Raw genomic sequence first — 15,756 nt, forward strand, 5'->3', positions numbered from 1 at the left:
AAAGGGCTACATCTCCTAGAAACTTTTCTCTGTTAGCATTAATCTCTGCATTCCTACTCTAAAAGCACCTTGTTATTCCTTTAATCACAGCATAATACAACTGTGCCTTGTATTAACTAGCTGATTACCTTTGGATCTCTCTCACTTATAAACTCTCTGAGAGTTATTTTATCTATGGACAACAATCTATTAGTCTCTGTCTTTAGACAACAGCTAACTATAGTATAATGCTACACAAGCTAGCAAAGACATTTTCTAAGTGAATGAATAAAAGAATGTACCACAAGTTTCATGAAAGAATGAGAAAACACTGATATTATTATTCACTGAAATAATTAAAACTATAAACTCATGAAACATAGTAAGTGGGCTAATAATTTTTTAGAGGAAAAGGTTCTGAGAGACATCTTCCTAGGATATGGACAGGAAAGAGGTGATGCCACAAACCTCAAAGAAGTCATCTTGCATATAAGAAAGCAATCCATACAAAGGTTCAGTGACAGAATAAGAAAGATCTTTCTTCACCTTCACTCTCCAAGTGGAAACCTAAATATTTCCTACTGGCATGGACAGAATAGCCTGAAAACAGTGAAGAGAGGCTTAGCTCTTCTTTCCAAATCCTTAAAGAGATAAGTGATGACTAGCCGTGCTCTGGCTGCCCTCCCATCATGAAAGTAAGATAGCCAAGCAATTGAGAAGTCTCAACTCACTCAACTAGACATAATGCTTTAGCTCGAAAGAAATGGAAAACTCCATGCCTGCCCACAACCTTCATCTCATATAAAAGGTAAATCCACCATTCAGCTTTAAAATACACATTTAAAAAGTTTAGTATGTTTCACAATGACGATTCTGTCCATTTTCAACAATAAAACAGACAACTAGAATTTTACAAATTGGGGAAAGACTAAAACCAAAGTGAAATCGTGAATAATTATAATTATTGTATTGTAATGATTATCTGTCTAAACTGTAAATTTTAATTTATGGAGGGTGGAAAACAATTACGTAAATCTTTGAATGTCTCATGTCTAATATAACACCTGGCACATAGAAAGTTGTCAATGTTTTTTGAATAAATGCAAACGAGTGAACTGAAAAAAAAAAAACCTATATATTTATTTTGTTTTAAATGCCATATATTAAGCCAATACATATGCTGTAGCTTTGATATTAACTGAATATTCAGATAAGTGAGTCTAAACATAACACAGATCAGGAGTTTCCAATCTGAAGCTCAAAGGAAGCAGGGAATGAATCTTTGATATTGTATGTTTAAGTCTTGACACATGCATATGTATTTTTCTAGAGCAGGTTCTACATAGCTGTCATCATACTTTCATAACATAAAGGTTGAAGACTACAAAACAATCAAATGTCTAAAGATGCATTATCAATTGTAAAAAATTAAAAATATAATTATATTACACACAATTTATGTTACACCTGATGTTTTAATCTTTGATGAATCAGAAAAGCTCCTGGATTATATGGAGTACCAAAGAGTCATTAATCATTCAGTATTTAATAAATGCTTTTTCAATCATTTAAATGTAGAAAATGTCAGAATTTATTATACTTTGTGAAATTAAAAGCTACTAGCTATATCATCATTAATAGGCAACCAATATTACTCATGCAAAACAAAAATATTCAAAAAATTATGCGACATGACATTAATACAAAAATGGTTAAGAGATTTTCATAAGTGAAAACAGCATTTTTACAAAACCAAAACTAGTAATCCAGAGTTAGCTAGAACGTTTAACAAAACAAGAAAAGATAAAGTCCTGGGGTTCTATATCCTAGTACTCTAACCTAAAAACTAAAAGTAAGTAAAATAGATAGGAGCTCTCAGAAATCCAATGTTGTAGATACAATGTTAGTAATTTGATTATACTGCTCAGGAAGGAGCTGCAACAGGTGTCCTTTTTCTAAGAAATTGAATAGAAGAAGTCCACTTCTAGACACACTGTAACATCCAAAACTGGTCAGTTTAACTAAGATGTTTTTTTCTGATATTGAGAATTTTTGATGGAAGGTGAGGTATGAAAATAATTTCACAACATAAAGCATTCCTGAGAAAACCCTGCAAGCCATAGGTGATGGGCCATACCACACGGCACAAAAAGGCTGAGACCTCTAGGGCCTCAAAGGTGGGGAGAGAATGGAAAAAGGAGAGGTAAACAATAAAAACAGATGATACGAATACTCTGACTATTCTCTCCCTTCCTCTGGGCTCAAATATTAGGAAGAATAAGCACAAACAAGAGTTCCCCCTACTCATCCCATTTGCTCTGTGAGCAGGAACTATATTAACCAAGCAAGCATCACTATACACTGTTAACAGATCTGGATGGAAATGATTTATGGCCTGCCTCTATCCACCTTACTTAGTAAGAACAGACAATAAGAACAGAGTAAAGGTGTCTCAAGTTTAAAGTAAGAATTAAGCTATTTCTTAAAATCTGAGACAAAGTTAAAAATAAATTCCTTTATACGTGTTATCTAAGAAAACATGCCCAATGTTATCTGTACAAGATGAAACACCACATACCTAGCTCTCTATATCCAGCTCTGTAACGTGAAAGTAACTGTAAGGTTTTCACAGGAGCTAACTGCTACAAATCTCAAAATCCCAAGAAGGTGACAATTACCTTTTCTTCCTACATGAAAGAGGCCATATTATGTACCCCAATGAGAGATTATCAAAATCATTTTTGATGATACCATGATCTTTTAATACATGGTGTTCTCATTATCCCTGAGATATTCTTGGTTTTCATGACATCTTATCACAAATGAGTAAGAGACTGAGTATCTGTAGTCCTTTTAACACAGGATTGATAAGACTTCTGCAAAAGCTGCAACTGCCCTGAGACTGAATACAAAGCTTAGGAAATAAAGCATGTGCAATGCTTTAAAACAAGATGGCAATGTGCCACAGGTCATGTGTAATCATTATCACAGAGGAGGAAAGTCTTCAAGAAAAGTTCCAGCCAAGTAGTAAGGATGCAAAATTGCACCTAATTGCCTCTAATGCACTGAATTGAACATTTATAAAGTGAATTTTAATGAAAAATTCTGGCTGATGATATGTAAGAGAATTTTTTTCCACCTACCTAAGTTTGAGTTGCATAAAAGTAACTTTCCTCCACATAACTATTTTGTACATTAAGATGTAATATTTAGGTTTTAGCCATGTATTTGTGAAATAAGGTTGCTTTATATCATACAAAAAAGGCACAGCTGTGGGTTACTCCTGTACATTTATTCTAGTACTTTTCAGTGGTAATACTAATGAAGTTGATCCTTTCCTGAACACAAAAATTAGAGCTTTCTGTCTGACTCTCCTGCAGCATGTTGAAGGATGAACTCTATCAAACAGAAATAAAAATGTAAGTGTAACTAAAATGAAAAGACAGATAGTTTGCAAATGCTACTATCTTGCTATTATCTTGCTTGTAAAGGTATCTCCCTATATCTTCAGACATATTTTAGAGTTTCAATGAATATATTCAGAAAAAAATTGATGACATTCATTTTAACTTAGTATCTCAGAAGAAACAGAGAAATATAGGGACTGGATATCTGAGAGACATATAAGATGCATAGAATATATAATAAATATATTATTATAGAGTTTCCCAGTGCTTTCATTATATACATGTGAATTAATAACACTGTCAGAAGAAAATGATTATGCTATATAAAATTAATGTTGAGTCATCACAGCTGTTTTAAAAACAGCTATCTTTTTATTTTCTAATTTCATTTCATGTTATTTTTTAACATAATATACTTGCTGATTAATTTACTATAAACTTTTAATGATAAGCAATTGCAACACACCAAGTGCAAAAAAGTTTTAAAATTATATCTTTTACCAAGTTAGAGGAACATTATTACCAATATGTCGCTTATTCCTACATTTGGCAGGCCAATGAAAGCCAGCAGGATAACACTCACCATCGGAAGAGGATCACAGTAACAGAATTCTCAGAATGAGCAATGTAAAATTCAGGGGGGAAAATTCAATGAGAAGAAAACTACTAAAGTGAAAGTATGCATGTGTATTTTGAACGGTATGATGGGGTATGGAATGTATTTTGCAAAAAGGTAAAGTTGAATGAAAATATTTGAGAAATTCAAACAAAAATTTCTCTGCTTCAACCTTAGGGTTTTTTTCCCCTCCTGCTAAAACAACAGAAATCAGGGTTTTCAATTAAACATCCCTTTGGGCTCTTTAAACTTAGTTACCTTCTATTTCAAAACTTCTTATCTCTAGATTTAATAGGCTTCACATAATCATTTTCACATAAACTAAGTTGTACCTACACATTAACAAAATATTCGGACCACATGAAAATAAAATTTTCCTCCATCCAACAAAGCAAGGAGTAAACTTAGAGGCCATTTCATAATAAAATTTACGTATGTAATTTAATTAGGGCTTCCCAGGTAGCTCAGTAAAGAATCTGTCTACAATGCAGGAGACATGGGTTCAATCCTTGGGTCAGGAAGGTCCCCTGAGGAGGAAATGGAAACCCACTCCAGTATTCTCACCTAGGAAATCCCATGAACAGAGGAGCCTGGCAGGCTACAGTCCATGGAGTCACAAAAGAGTCAGATACAACTTAGTGACTAAACAACAATTTAATAAATTAAATCTTTAAAGAATATTAACTCACTAGGAACATCTTAGTGTTCTCAGCTTGAGCAGTTCTCAGTTGGCAGACACACAGTATATAAAGAAAATGTTTCATTACCACTACCCGTTTCATATTTTTACATCTTAAAATATGGCTACATCTTAAAACTGACAGTAAAGTATAGCTTTTATTAATAACACATAAAACAATGATGCATTTTACAAACTGTTGTTTAAAATTAGACTCAACAGAAAAATGTGAAATTTAATGCTGAACTGAATTAAACCAAGATGAAAGTGCACTGTCTGTTAAATACATTAACTCTCAGAAAACTGAAATTCAGGCTTTTTGAACACATTATTTTACATTAGTCTGTTTAAAAGTTTGCACTTTTTTATAGAATAGATTCAGTTCAGTTCAGTTCCTCAGTCGTGTCCGATTCTTTGCGACCCCATGAACCGCAGCACGCCAGGCCTCCCTGTCCATCACTAACTCCTGGATTCCACTCAAACCCATATCCATTGAGTTGGTGATGTCATCCAACCATCTCATCCTCTGTTGTCCCCTTCTCCTCCTGCCCTCAATCTTTCCCAGCATCACAGTTATTTTTCAAATGAGTCAGCTCTTTGCATCAGGTAGCCAAAGCGTTGGAGTTTCAGCTTCAACATCAGTCCTTCCAATGAACACTCAGGACTGATCTCCTTTAGGATGGACTGGTTGGATCTCCTTGCAGTCCAAGGAAATCTCAAGAGTCTTCTCCAACACCACAGTTCAAAAGCATCAATTCTTTGGTGCTCAGCTTTCTTCACAGTCCAACTCTCACATCCATACATGACCACTGGAAAAACCATAGCCTTGACTAGAAGGACCTTTGTTAGCAAAGTAATGTCTCTGCTTTTGAATATGTTGTCTAGATTGGTCATAACTTTCCTTCCAAGGAGAAAGCGTCTTTTAATTTCATGGCTGCAATCACCATCTGCAGTGATTTTGGAGCCCCCAAAAATAAAGTCTGACACTGTTTCCACTGTTTCGCCATCTATTTCCCATGAAGTGATGGGACCAGATGCCATGATCTTCATTTTCTGAATGTTGAGCTTTATGCCAGCATTTTCACTCTCCTCTTTCACTTTCATCAAGAGGCTCTTTAGTTCTTCTTCGCTTTCTGCCATAAGGGTGGTGTCATCTGCATATCTGAGGTTATTGATATTTCTCCCAGCAATCTTGATTCCAGCTTGTGCTTCATCCAGCCCAGTGTTTCTCATGATGTACTCTGCATATAAGTTAAATAAGCAGGGTGACAATATAGAGCCTTGACGTACTCCTTTTCCTATTTGGAACCAGTCTGTTGTTCCATGTCCAGTTCTAACTGTTGCTTCCTGATCTGCATATGGGTTTCTCAAGAGGCAGGTCAGGTGGTCTGGTATTCCCATCTCTTTCAGAATTTTCCACAGATTATTGTGATCCACACAGTCAAAGGATTTGGCATAGTCAATAAAGCAGAAAGAGATGTTTTTCTGGAACTCTCTTGCTTTTTCGATGATTCACTGGATGTTGGCAATTTGATCTCTGGTTCCTCTGCCTTTTCTAATACCAGCTTGAACATCTGGAAATTCATGGTTCACATATTGCTGAAGCCTGGCTTGGAGAATTTGAGCATTACTTTACGAGAATGTGAGATGAGTGCAATTGTGCGGTAGTTTGAGCACTCTTTGGCATTGCCTTTCTTTGGGATTGGAATGAAAACTGACCTTTTCCAGTCCTGTGGCCACTGCTAAGAATAGGTTATATCTTTTCAATTAACCTTAAAAACAACCCAAGTCTTTTGAATAGGGCCTTTAACCCTTTTACATTTAAAGAAGAACTTACTCTTGCCATTTTGCTAATTCTTTTTTGACTTGTAGCTCTTTTGATCCCTGTTTCCTCATATGATCTTCCTTTGTATTTCATTGTTTTTTTTTTTTTTTTGTCATTAGATAAGGTCTGATTCCTTTCCCATTTTCTTTTGAGTATCATCCATAGATTATTTTCTTTTTGGTTAACACAAAATTTACATAAGACATTTTACAGTTAAAACTGTCTCAAGCTGATAAAAAATAAACTATCACACATAAAAACGCTACACTTTTACTCTTCCCAACACATACTCTAGATCACTGACATTACAACATTACAATGTTATTCTTTTATATTGTGTACCCACTAACATATATTTACAGATGGTTCTTTTTTATACATTTGTTATTTAACTTCTATACCAGAATTAAAATGATTTACAAATCATCATTACAGTATTACAGTATTCTGTAATTTGCTATATATTTACCTTTTCTATCTTATTCTTTCATATATACTTTCATATCCTGTCATATTACTGTTTAGCATCCTTTTAATTTCTTTATTCTTTAGAACCTAAAGACAACATTTATTTCATAAATAAAACTGGCCAAAAAAATCTGCATCAGTATTGTTTGACAATGACAAATCAGAATTGAGCCTGTTAGGCTTAGAGTACCGAAGGAGCTGTGTTGAAACCAATAAAGCAGATTCAGTCCATTAAAATCTTCACCCAATACCTACCAGTTCCTCTGCTTAAGTACGGAGGTTTAAAGAACTTCACGACACCATAGACATTCACAATCATGCCACCTTTAAGTTGATTCAGGGGTGTATATACATAATGTGTGGCTGGAGCCTAAAGAAAGACAGTGAATATATCAATATTATTAAGTATTTATTTAGATTTTAGAATCATGTTATGATCAATTTGTAAGTTAATAAATTGATCTGCATCTATTTCTTTGTGTCTAAAAAGAGATGGCTAAAAAAAAAGGGAAATGCACAGCTTATAAAGGTTACGTATAAACTAGTTTTTCTTATAAATATCTTTGATTATTAATGTTGCAATCTGTATACAACTTTAAAAAAAAAGCAGTTTAAGAGATTTTAGTTCTACTTTTTAACCTTAACTAGAATCACTTCAAAACTTATGGCATATATTTGTTTTTCTTATACTGCTATGAAGATTTTACTAAGGCCTAAATAAAGACAGATTTGAATATAAATGATACAAAGACATTAAAATGGTAATAAAAGGAGAAAATATATGAAATAACTGTACATAAGTTTGGAAATAAAAGGGGAAGTGATTTACAGGGGTTAGGTAAACCATTTCTTAAAATCAGCAATAAAACAATAACCTAGGAGACCTCCCTGGGATGGAAGGTGGCTTTACCAATAAATAGCTCTCCTCCACATCTGTAATGCCCCTAAGGAACAGGTTGGTCTTAGTCCTTATGAGATGCTATATGGGAGACCTTTTGTGTATGTCAGTGACCTCTTCCTAGGTTCAGAGGCTCAGACCTTCCAGTCTTATACCATGGCCATTGTGCACTTCCAACAAGATATACACTTGTGGGATGTCAACTAGGGCCCAAAAGATTCTAAACAGCTACCATTATATGCTCCAGGGACTCAAGTCCTGATTAAAGTCTGCAAAGATGGGTCCCAAAAGCTCAACTCCAGCCCACATGGAAGGGACCCTATGCTGTAATACTTTCTACCCCCGCAGCAGTCAAGGTACTCAGACACAACTCCTGGATTCACTACTTATGAGTCAAGCCATGGAAAAAAACAGAAGAGGACACTCAATATACCTGTGAGCCCCTGGGAGATCTCAGACACCTATTCAGGACTACAGATGAGTGCCATTCCAATGAACACTCCCAAAATTAAGTTTCCAGGGATAAGGTTTCTCAGGACAGTTCTAAAGAGCAAACAGCTTGGCAGGGGCTGTACTCCAAAATAGACATGAGATAGATCTCCTGATCCCTGAACAGGGAGGGGCTTGAGTCATATTGAATGAGACATGTTGTTTCTGGGTAAATACCTCCAGGTAAGATAATAAAGTAATGCTCAAAATTCTCCAAGCCAGGCTTCAGCAATGCATGAACCATGAACTTCCCGATGCTTAAGCTGGTTTTAGAAAAGGCAGAGGAACTAGAGATCAAATTGCCAACATCCACTGGATCATCGAAAAAGCAAGAAAGTTCCAGAAAAACATCTATTTCTGCTTTATTGACTATGCCAAAGCCTTTGACTGTGTGGATCACAATAAACTGTGGAAAATTCTGAAAGAAATGGGAATACCAGACCACCTGACCTGCCTCTTGAGAAACCGATATGCAGGTCAGGAAGCAACAGTTAGAACTGGACATGGAACAACAGACTGGTTCCAAATAGGAAAAGGAGTACATCAAGGCTGCATATTGTCACCCTGCTTATTTAACTTCTATGCAGAGTACATCATGAGAAAATGCTGGGCTGGAAGAAGCACAAGCTGGAATCAAGATTGCCGGGAGAAATATCAATAACCTCAGATATGCAGATGATACCACCTTTATGGCAGAAAGTGAAGAGGAACTAAAAAGCCTCTTGATGAAAGTGAAAGAGGAGAGTGAAAATGTTGGCGTAAAGCTCAACATTCAGAAAACGAAGATCATGGCATCTGGTCCCATCACTTCATGGCAAATAGATGGGGAAACAGTGGGAACAGTGTCAGACTTTATTTTTTTGGACTCCAAAATCACTGCAGATGGTGATTGCAGCCATGAAATTAAAAGACGCTTTCTCCTTGGAAGGAAAGTTATGACCAACCTAGAGAGTATATTGAAAAGAAGAGATATTACTTTGCAAACAAAGGTCCATCTAGTCAAGGCTATGGTTTTTCCAGTGGTCATGTATGGATGTGAGAGTTGGACTGTCAAGAAAGCTGAGCACCAAAAATTGATGCTTTTGAACTGTGGTGTTGGAGAAGACTCTTGAGATTTCCTTGGACTGCAAGGAGATTCAACCAGTCCATCCTAAAGGAGATCAGTCCTGGGTGTTCATTGGAAGGACTGATGCTGAGGCTGAAACTCCAATACTTCGGCCACCTCATGCGAAGAGCTGACTCATGGAAAGACCCTGATGCTGGAAGGGATTAGGGGCAGGAGGAGAAGGGGTCGACAGATGATGATGGCATCACTGACTCGATGGACATGTGTCTGAGTGAACTCTGGGAGTTGGTGATGGACAGGGAGGCCTGGTGTGCCGTGATTCATGAGGTCGCAAAGAGTCGGACACGACTGAGCGAGTGAACTGAACTGAAGTTAAAGAAAATCTTACAGTACTCAAAAAAAAAATTCAGATCCTACAGGATCTCAAAGAATGAGCAGAAGAATTCTAGGGGTTGCTACAATCTCTCTTTGGAGGATCCTTCTCCTGGCGATGGGGAATTTGGAGTTGGCTAATACCCCTATTAATCATTGTTATCACCATATTGATGGTGCTTATGATTGCTCCATGTAGTATCAATTGTCTAACCCGTTTTGTCTCTGCCCAGGTCAACAAGCTACAACATTCAGTGCCAGTTCAACAAGGATATATAAAACTAGAGCCGACCATTGAAAATATCACTCACCCTTAGATGGACACTGCTATAAGGACTCTGAGGCTTGAAACTAGCAAGAAGGGGAGGCCCAATGCCCCTCCCCATCCCAGTTCAGCAGGAAGTAGCCAGAGAGACCTCAACACCCCTATTCCCAAAGAATTGGGCCTCCCATCTTGAGTCTCTTGAGGGAGGAATGTTAGGTAGTTAGAATAGGAAAACGGAGTCCAGAATGGTGGTGGCTAACTGAGAAAGAAAGGAAAAAGCCCACAAAAATAGAACAAAGGAAGGCCTGAGGAGTGGAGTGAGAACCTCAGGTGAAACAAGCAGCCCTCCTGGCTAGCCCAATTTACATAGGGCAGGCTCAGGGGGAGGAGAAAAGAAAAACAAATAAAACGAGGAGCCAAAATTGAGACTCTCTCTCTCTTCTCTGTGCTTCTTTTGGGTTGGCCCACCCTCATGCCTCGAGGATGTACTTTCCTTTGTTTGCCAAATAAAACTGAGCTGTAACCAAGCAGTAACACTGAGCTGTAATAACACTTGTCCGTCCGTTGCTTCAAATTTTTGCTGCGGCAAGACAGAACCGAGGAAATTACAAACACTATTAGTCAAACAATCCTGAAAAGGGCTCTGTCACCTGGCTCTGTCACCCACCAATCTCACTCCCAACTGAAATAAGGTTACCTATCATACTAACAGTTAAAATTTTAAAAATCAAATCAAAATGAATTGGTTTTTTCAAGAAGGCTCGGGTCAAACACAGGAAGGACAGAGCTTGCTTAGAAATCTCATCAAAACATGATATAAAAAAATGAAAGAAAAATAATGGTCAGCATATAGAACAGGAAGACCTGAGAGGAGCTCAGCTCCCAAAACAACAGATCAAATAAATTATCTTAAGAAACATCTCCCCAATGTAGAGATGAAGAGGAAGGCCAGCACAGCTCAAAGACCCTAACCATTATGGTCTTCCAAATAACATACTTGTTAATTCACAACTAGCAATAAACTTCTTGACAGTAATTTGGTTCTCAATGTAAGTAAAACATATGTATATGTGTGTATAGCAGCTAAATTATATGCTACTATTTCAGAATACCTGAGCTTCCTGAAAAACCATTTTTCCTAAGTTCAGAGGCTTTTATTTACTTCTGCCTTATTTACAGGTGCATGGATGAATCAAATATTTGAACTTGACCTATTTATAACAATTTTTAAAATACTAATATCAGAGTTAATTGATATTTTTAAAAAAGTATAATCCTCTTATTGGTTATTGTTTCCCTAAATAACAAATTTATATTATACTATTATGGTAGTATTCAGAATTTAAAGCCTATACCCTGAAGTTACTGTTAACTAGAAACAAAGTTGACGAACTCTGTCCAATAGAAAGTAAAGGTTTAAGAACAGGTAGAACATAAACTTTATATTAAACTTTATCAACATATTACCTTCGTTCTAGTTTCACTCAGCTACAAGTAGTTTACTTGAAAAAATGGGAACCTTTTCATTGCTATGAGACAACAATATTTTTTAAAATATTGAAAAAATGATTGTAAAAGAAAAGCGAAATGTGTCAGAAGTGTAAAAAACTTTTTTTACTGAAAATTACATAATTTATCAAATCACAGTTTAGTGCATAATAATCAGTTTTAAACATAAGCTGATGAAAAGCAAAAGAAATGACTGCTTAAGATTTAGAAGCAGCAAAAATCCTAGTGTCTTCACACAATAAAATTTTTTTTCCACTTTAATTTTCTTGTGCACATAACTTTTGCAAAATTTTTGCAAATATTCCAGGTAACAGACAAACCAAATATTAATTATTATGCAAATATATAACTCAAATGTAATATCATTGTGTATTAAAAAAACAGAGATTATGTTTTCCCACTGTACTGATACTATTTCAAACTTTATAGCTAGCTATAAAGTTGCCTGAATACATATTTGTATGTATATATATGTATGTGTGTGTGGGAGGGTGTACATTTCTAAATTAAAATGAACATCATCTTACCAAAGACATTGATTCTGTAGAACAATCTCTTACAGATTTAACATAAACCTGAAAAAAACAAGAGGATTTATTTGTATCCAAACATGTGCAATGTGATTACAGATTTTTACTGTATTAAACCTACAATCTTAATTTAAAATATTAAAGTTCACTAGAATGGCATAAAGCTTACAAATGAACAGTGACAGTTACAAAATTGTCTAAGCTAAGCTTCAGTTTAATTCATTAATTTTAGTATCATAGGACCACACTGGTCTATATAATGCCCTGTTCAGATAAACAGAATACAAAACAGGTCGATGTTGGCCTGCAGGCACATGGCTTGACCCAATTTTGCCTCTCTGCCTGACAGCCTTGACCAAACAGGTAGTCTTCAACTGTGTGTGTGTGTGTATGTGTGTGTGTGTATGGCGGTGGCAGTGGTGGGGGGAGGTGGTGAAGAGAGAGGGAGAGGATGAACACCTGTGTGTGTGTGTGTGTGTGTGTGTGTGTTTATGGGGTGGGGGGTAAAGAGAGAGGGAGAGGATGATCATAAAGAATGAAACAGGAGGAAATATCAACCAGGAAAAATATCAACAACCTCAGATAGGCAGATGATACCACTCTAGTGGCAGAAAGCAAAGAGAAACTAAAGCCCCGCTCCTGCTGCTAAGTCACTTCAGTCATGTCCAACTCTGTGCGATCCCATAGATGGCAGCCCACCAGGCTCCTCCATCCCTGGGATTCTCCAGGCAAGAACACTGGCGTGGGTTGCCATTTCCTTCTCCAATGCATGAAAGTGAAAAGTTAAAGTGAAGTCGCTCAGGCGTGTTCGACTCTTAGCGACCCCATGGACTGCAGCCTACCAGGCTCCTCCGTCCATGGGATTTTCCAGGCAAGAGTACTGGAGTGGGGTGCCATTGCCGCTAGGTAAGGATAAAAGTGGAGAGTGAAAAAGCAGCTTGAAACTCAAAATTCAAAAATCTAAGATCATGGCATCTGGTCCCATCACTTGATGGCAAATATTAGGTTGGTGCAAAAGTAATTGCAGTTTTGCATTGCTGAATTTTGCTGTTTGATACTGGAATACGTTATTAAATAAATGTGTTTGTGTCATACATCATTTTAATGTGCATTTTTAACTGTGGTTTTGCTAATGACTTATTATTTGGTATTTATTTTATATTTATTTTAGAATATAGAAATAATGTTAGACAAAAAGAAAAATTCAAGCAACTTTTTTATTCGAGTTCAAAATGGGTCACAAAGCAGAGGAGACAACTTTCAACATCAACAACACATTTGGCCTAGGAACTGCTAACTGCTAATAAACAGTGCAATATGTTAGCAGTGGTTCAATAAGTTTTGCAAAGGAGACAAGAGCCTTGATGATGAGGAGCATAGAGGCTAGCGGTCAGAAGTTGACAACTGGGAGCAATCATAGAAGCTGATCCTCTTATAACTACACAAGAAATTGTCAAAGAACTCAATGTTGTTCATGCTACAGTCATTTGGCCTTTGAAGTAAATTGGAAAGGTGAAAAAGATCAATAAGGGGTGGCTTATGAGCTGAATGAAAAATCAAAAAGATCATTGTTTTGAAGTGTCATTTTCTCTTATTCGACACAATAACAATGAACCATGTTTTAATTGGATTGTGACGTGTAATGAAAAGTGGATTTTATATGACGACCGGTGATGAGCAGCTCTGTGATTGGACCAAGAAACTCCAAAGCACTTACCACAGCCAAACTTGCACCTAAAAAAGGTCGTGGTCACTGTTTGGTGGTCTGCTGCTGGTCTGATCCACTACAGCTTTCTGAATCCCAGCAAAACCATTACAACTGAGAAGTATGTTCAGCCAATCCATGAGATGCATGAAAAACTGCAAAGCCTACAGCCAGCACTGCTCAACAGAAAGGTTCCAATTCTTCTCCACAATACCTGACTGCACCAACACTTCAAAAGTTGAACAAACTTTTGTTTGTTCAACAAACAAAACAAAGCTATGAAGCTTTGCCTCATCTGCCATATCCAACTGACTACCACTTCTTCAAGCATCTCGACAACTTTTTGCAGGAAAATGCTTCCACAATGAGCAGGAGGCAGAAAATGCTTTCCAAGAGTTCATCGAATCCTGAAGCACAGATTTTTATGCTACAGGAATAAAGAGACTTATTTCTTATTGGCAAAAATATGTTGATTGTAATTATTCCTATTTTGATTAATAAAGATGTGTTTGAGTCTAGTTATTATGATTTAAAATTCACAGTCCAAAACTGCAATTACTTTTGAACCAATCTAACAGAAGGGGAAAAAGTGGAAGTAGTGACAGATCTTATTTTCTTGGGCTACAAAATCACTGCGGATGGTGACTGTAGCCACAAAATTAAAAGATGCTTGCTCCTTGGAAGGAAAGCTATGACAAACCTAGATAGTGTATTAAAAAGCAGAGACATCACTTTGCCAACAGAGGTCTGTTTAGTCAAAGCTATGGTTTTACCAGCAGTCATATATGGATATGAGAATTGAACCATAAAAAAGGTTAAGCACCAAAGAATTGATGATTTTGAACTGTGGTGCTGGAGAAGACTGTCCAGAGTCCCTTGGATAGCAAGGACATCAAACCAGGTAATCCTAAAGGAAATCAATCCTGAATATTCATTGGAAAAGTTGATACTGAAGCTGTGATCACCTGATGTGAAGATCAGGAAGCTCATTGGAAAAGATCTTGATTCCGAGAAAGATTGAAGGCAAAAGAAGGGGGTAAACTCTGCGAGACACTAGAGAAAGGAGGAGACTGGAGTGCTGCAGTCCATAGGGTCGCAAAGAGTTGGACAAGATTCAACGACTGAACAACAACAACAGGAGGAAATCAGTTTTATCTAAAAAGGGGCATCTGATTAATTTAAGGCAAAATCAAGCAGACCATCAAAAGAGGATGACAGTACAATTGCAAAGAATAGGATCAGGTTTAAAGTGCCTGTGAAGTTTTAAGAATTTCATTAACAAATTACATATCTTTAAGGGATATTATGTTTAGAAATGACATCATTCTACTGTTTAGAAATGACATCATTCTCATGTTTAGAAATGACGTCATTCTCATGTTTAGAAATGGCGTCCTTCTCATGTTTAGAAATGGCGTCATTCTAAACATAAAGCTAAGAAACGGATTTCTATTTTCTAAACTTAAAATATTTAATTATAATAATAAAATAGTTTATCTGCAGATGTACAGAAATACTTCTTTTCCATCACTTTAGCTCATTAAAATCATAAAATGATTAGACTAAAAAAGTTGCACACTTACATAAACAGTTGATTTGAAGTTCTCAGATGCTTTCAAAAATAAGCAATGTTTACCATCTCTGCTTGGAGATGAAGATGCTGACAAAACAACAAATCCAGCCACTGCAATGGTGTCCTATATAGAATAAAATAATTTAAAACCATCAATATAACATAATTCTGAAAGCCACATAGATTTTGATTATTACTATGTAAAAGAGGAAATCATTTCTGTAAAATGGAAAACATGTTTCCCTAAACTTACTTCATGTTTTCTGACTCTAAGATTTAGAATACCATCTCCTACAAAAATGGGTATCAGTAATGTAGGCATAGACAAGTACAATGCCTCTCTTAATGGACCAGGAAAACACTAATTAAATTACG

At 36.4% G+C, this 15,756-nt stretch overlaps 1 protein-coding gene across 6 annotated transcripts in view; it reads right to left on the minus strand.

Annotated features, from left to right (window-relative positions):
• Nucleotides 1-15,756, minus strand: part of POT1 (protection of telomeres 1) — a 98,310-nt gene that overhangs the window by 63,674 nt on the left and 18,880 nt on the right. For all 6 annotated transcript variants that reach the window (XM_055590830.1, XM_055590833.1, XM_055590831.1 and 3 more), the window contains 3 exons: nt 15,392-15,505; nt 12,101-12,148; nt 7,230-7,344 (listed from right to left, as the gene is read on the minus strand). In XM_055590830.1, the coding sequence (XP_055446805.1) occupies nt 7,230-7,344; nt 12,101-12,148; nt 15,392-15,505 (277 nt within the window). The remainder of the gene's footprint in view (nt 1-7,229; nt 7,345-12,100; nt 12,149-15,391; nt 15,506-15,756) is intronic.

Source organism: Bubalus kerabau, chromosome 8 (genome assembly GCF_029407905.1).
Source record: "Bubalus kerabau isolate K-KA32 ecotype Philippines breed swamp buffalo chromosome 8, PCC_UOA_SB_1v2, whole genome shotgun sequence".
NCBI classification, from domain to species: Eukaryota; Metazoa; Chordata; class Mammalia; order Artiodactyla; family Bovidae; genus Bubalus; species Bubalus kerabau.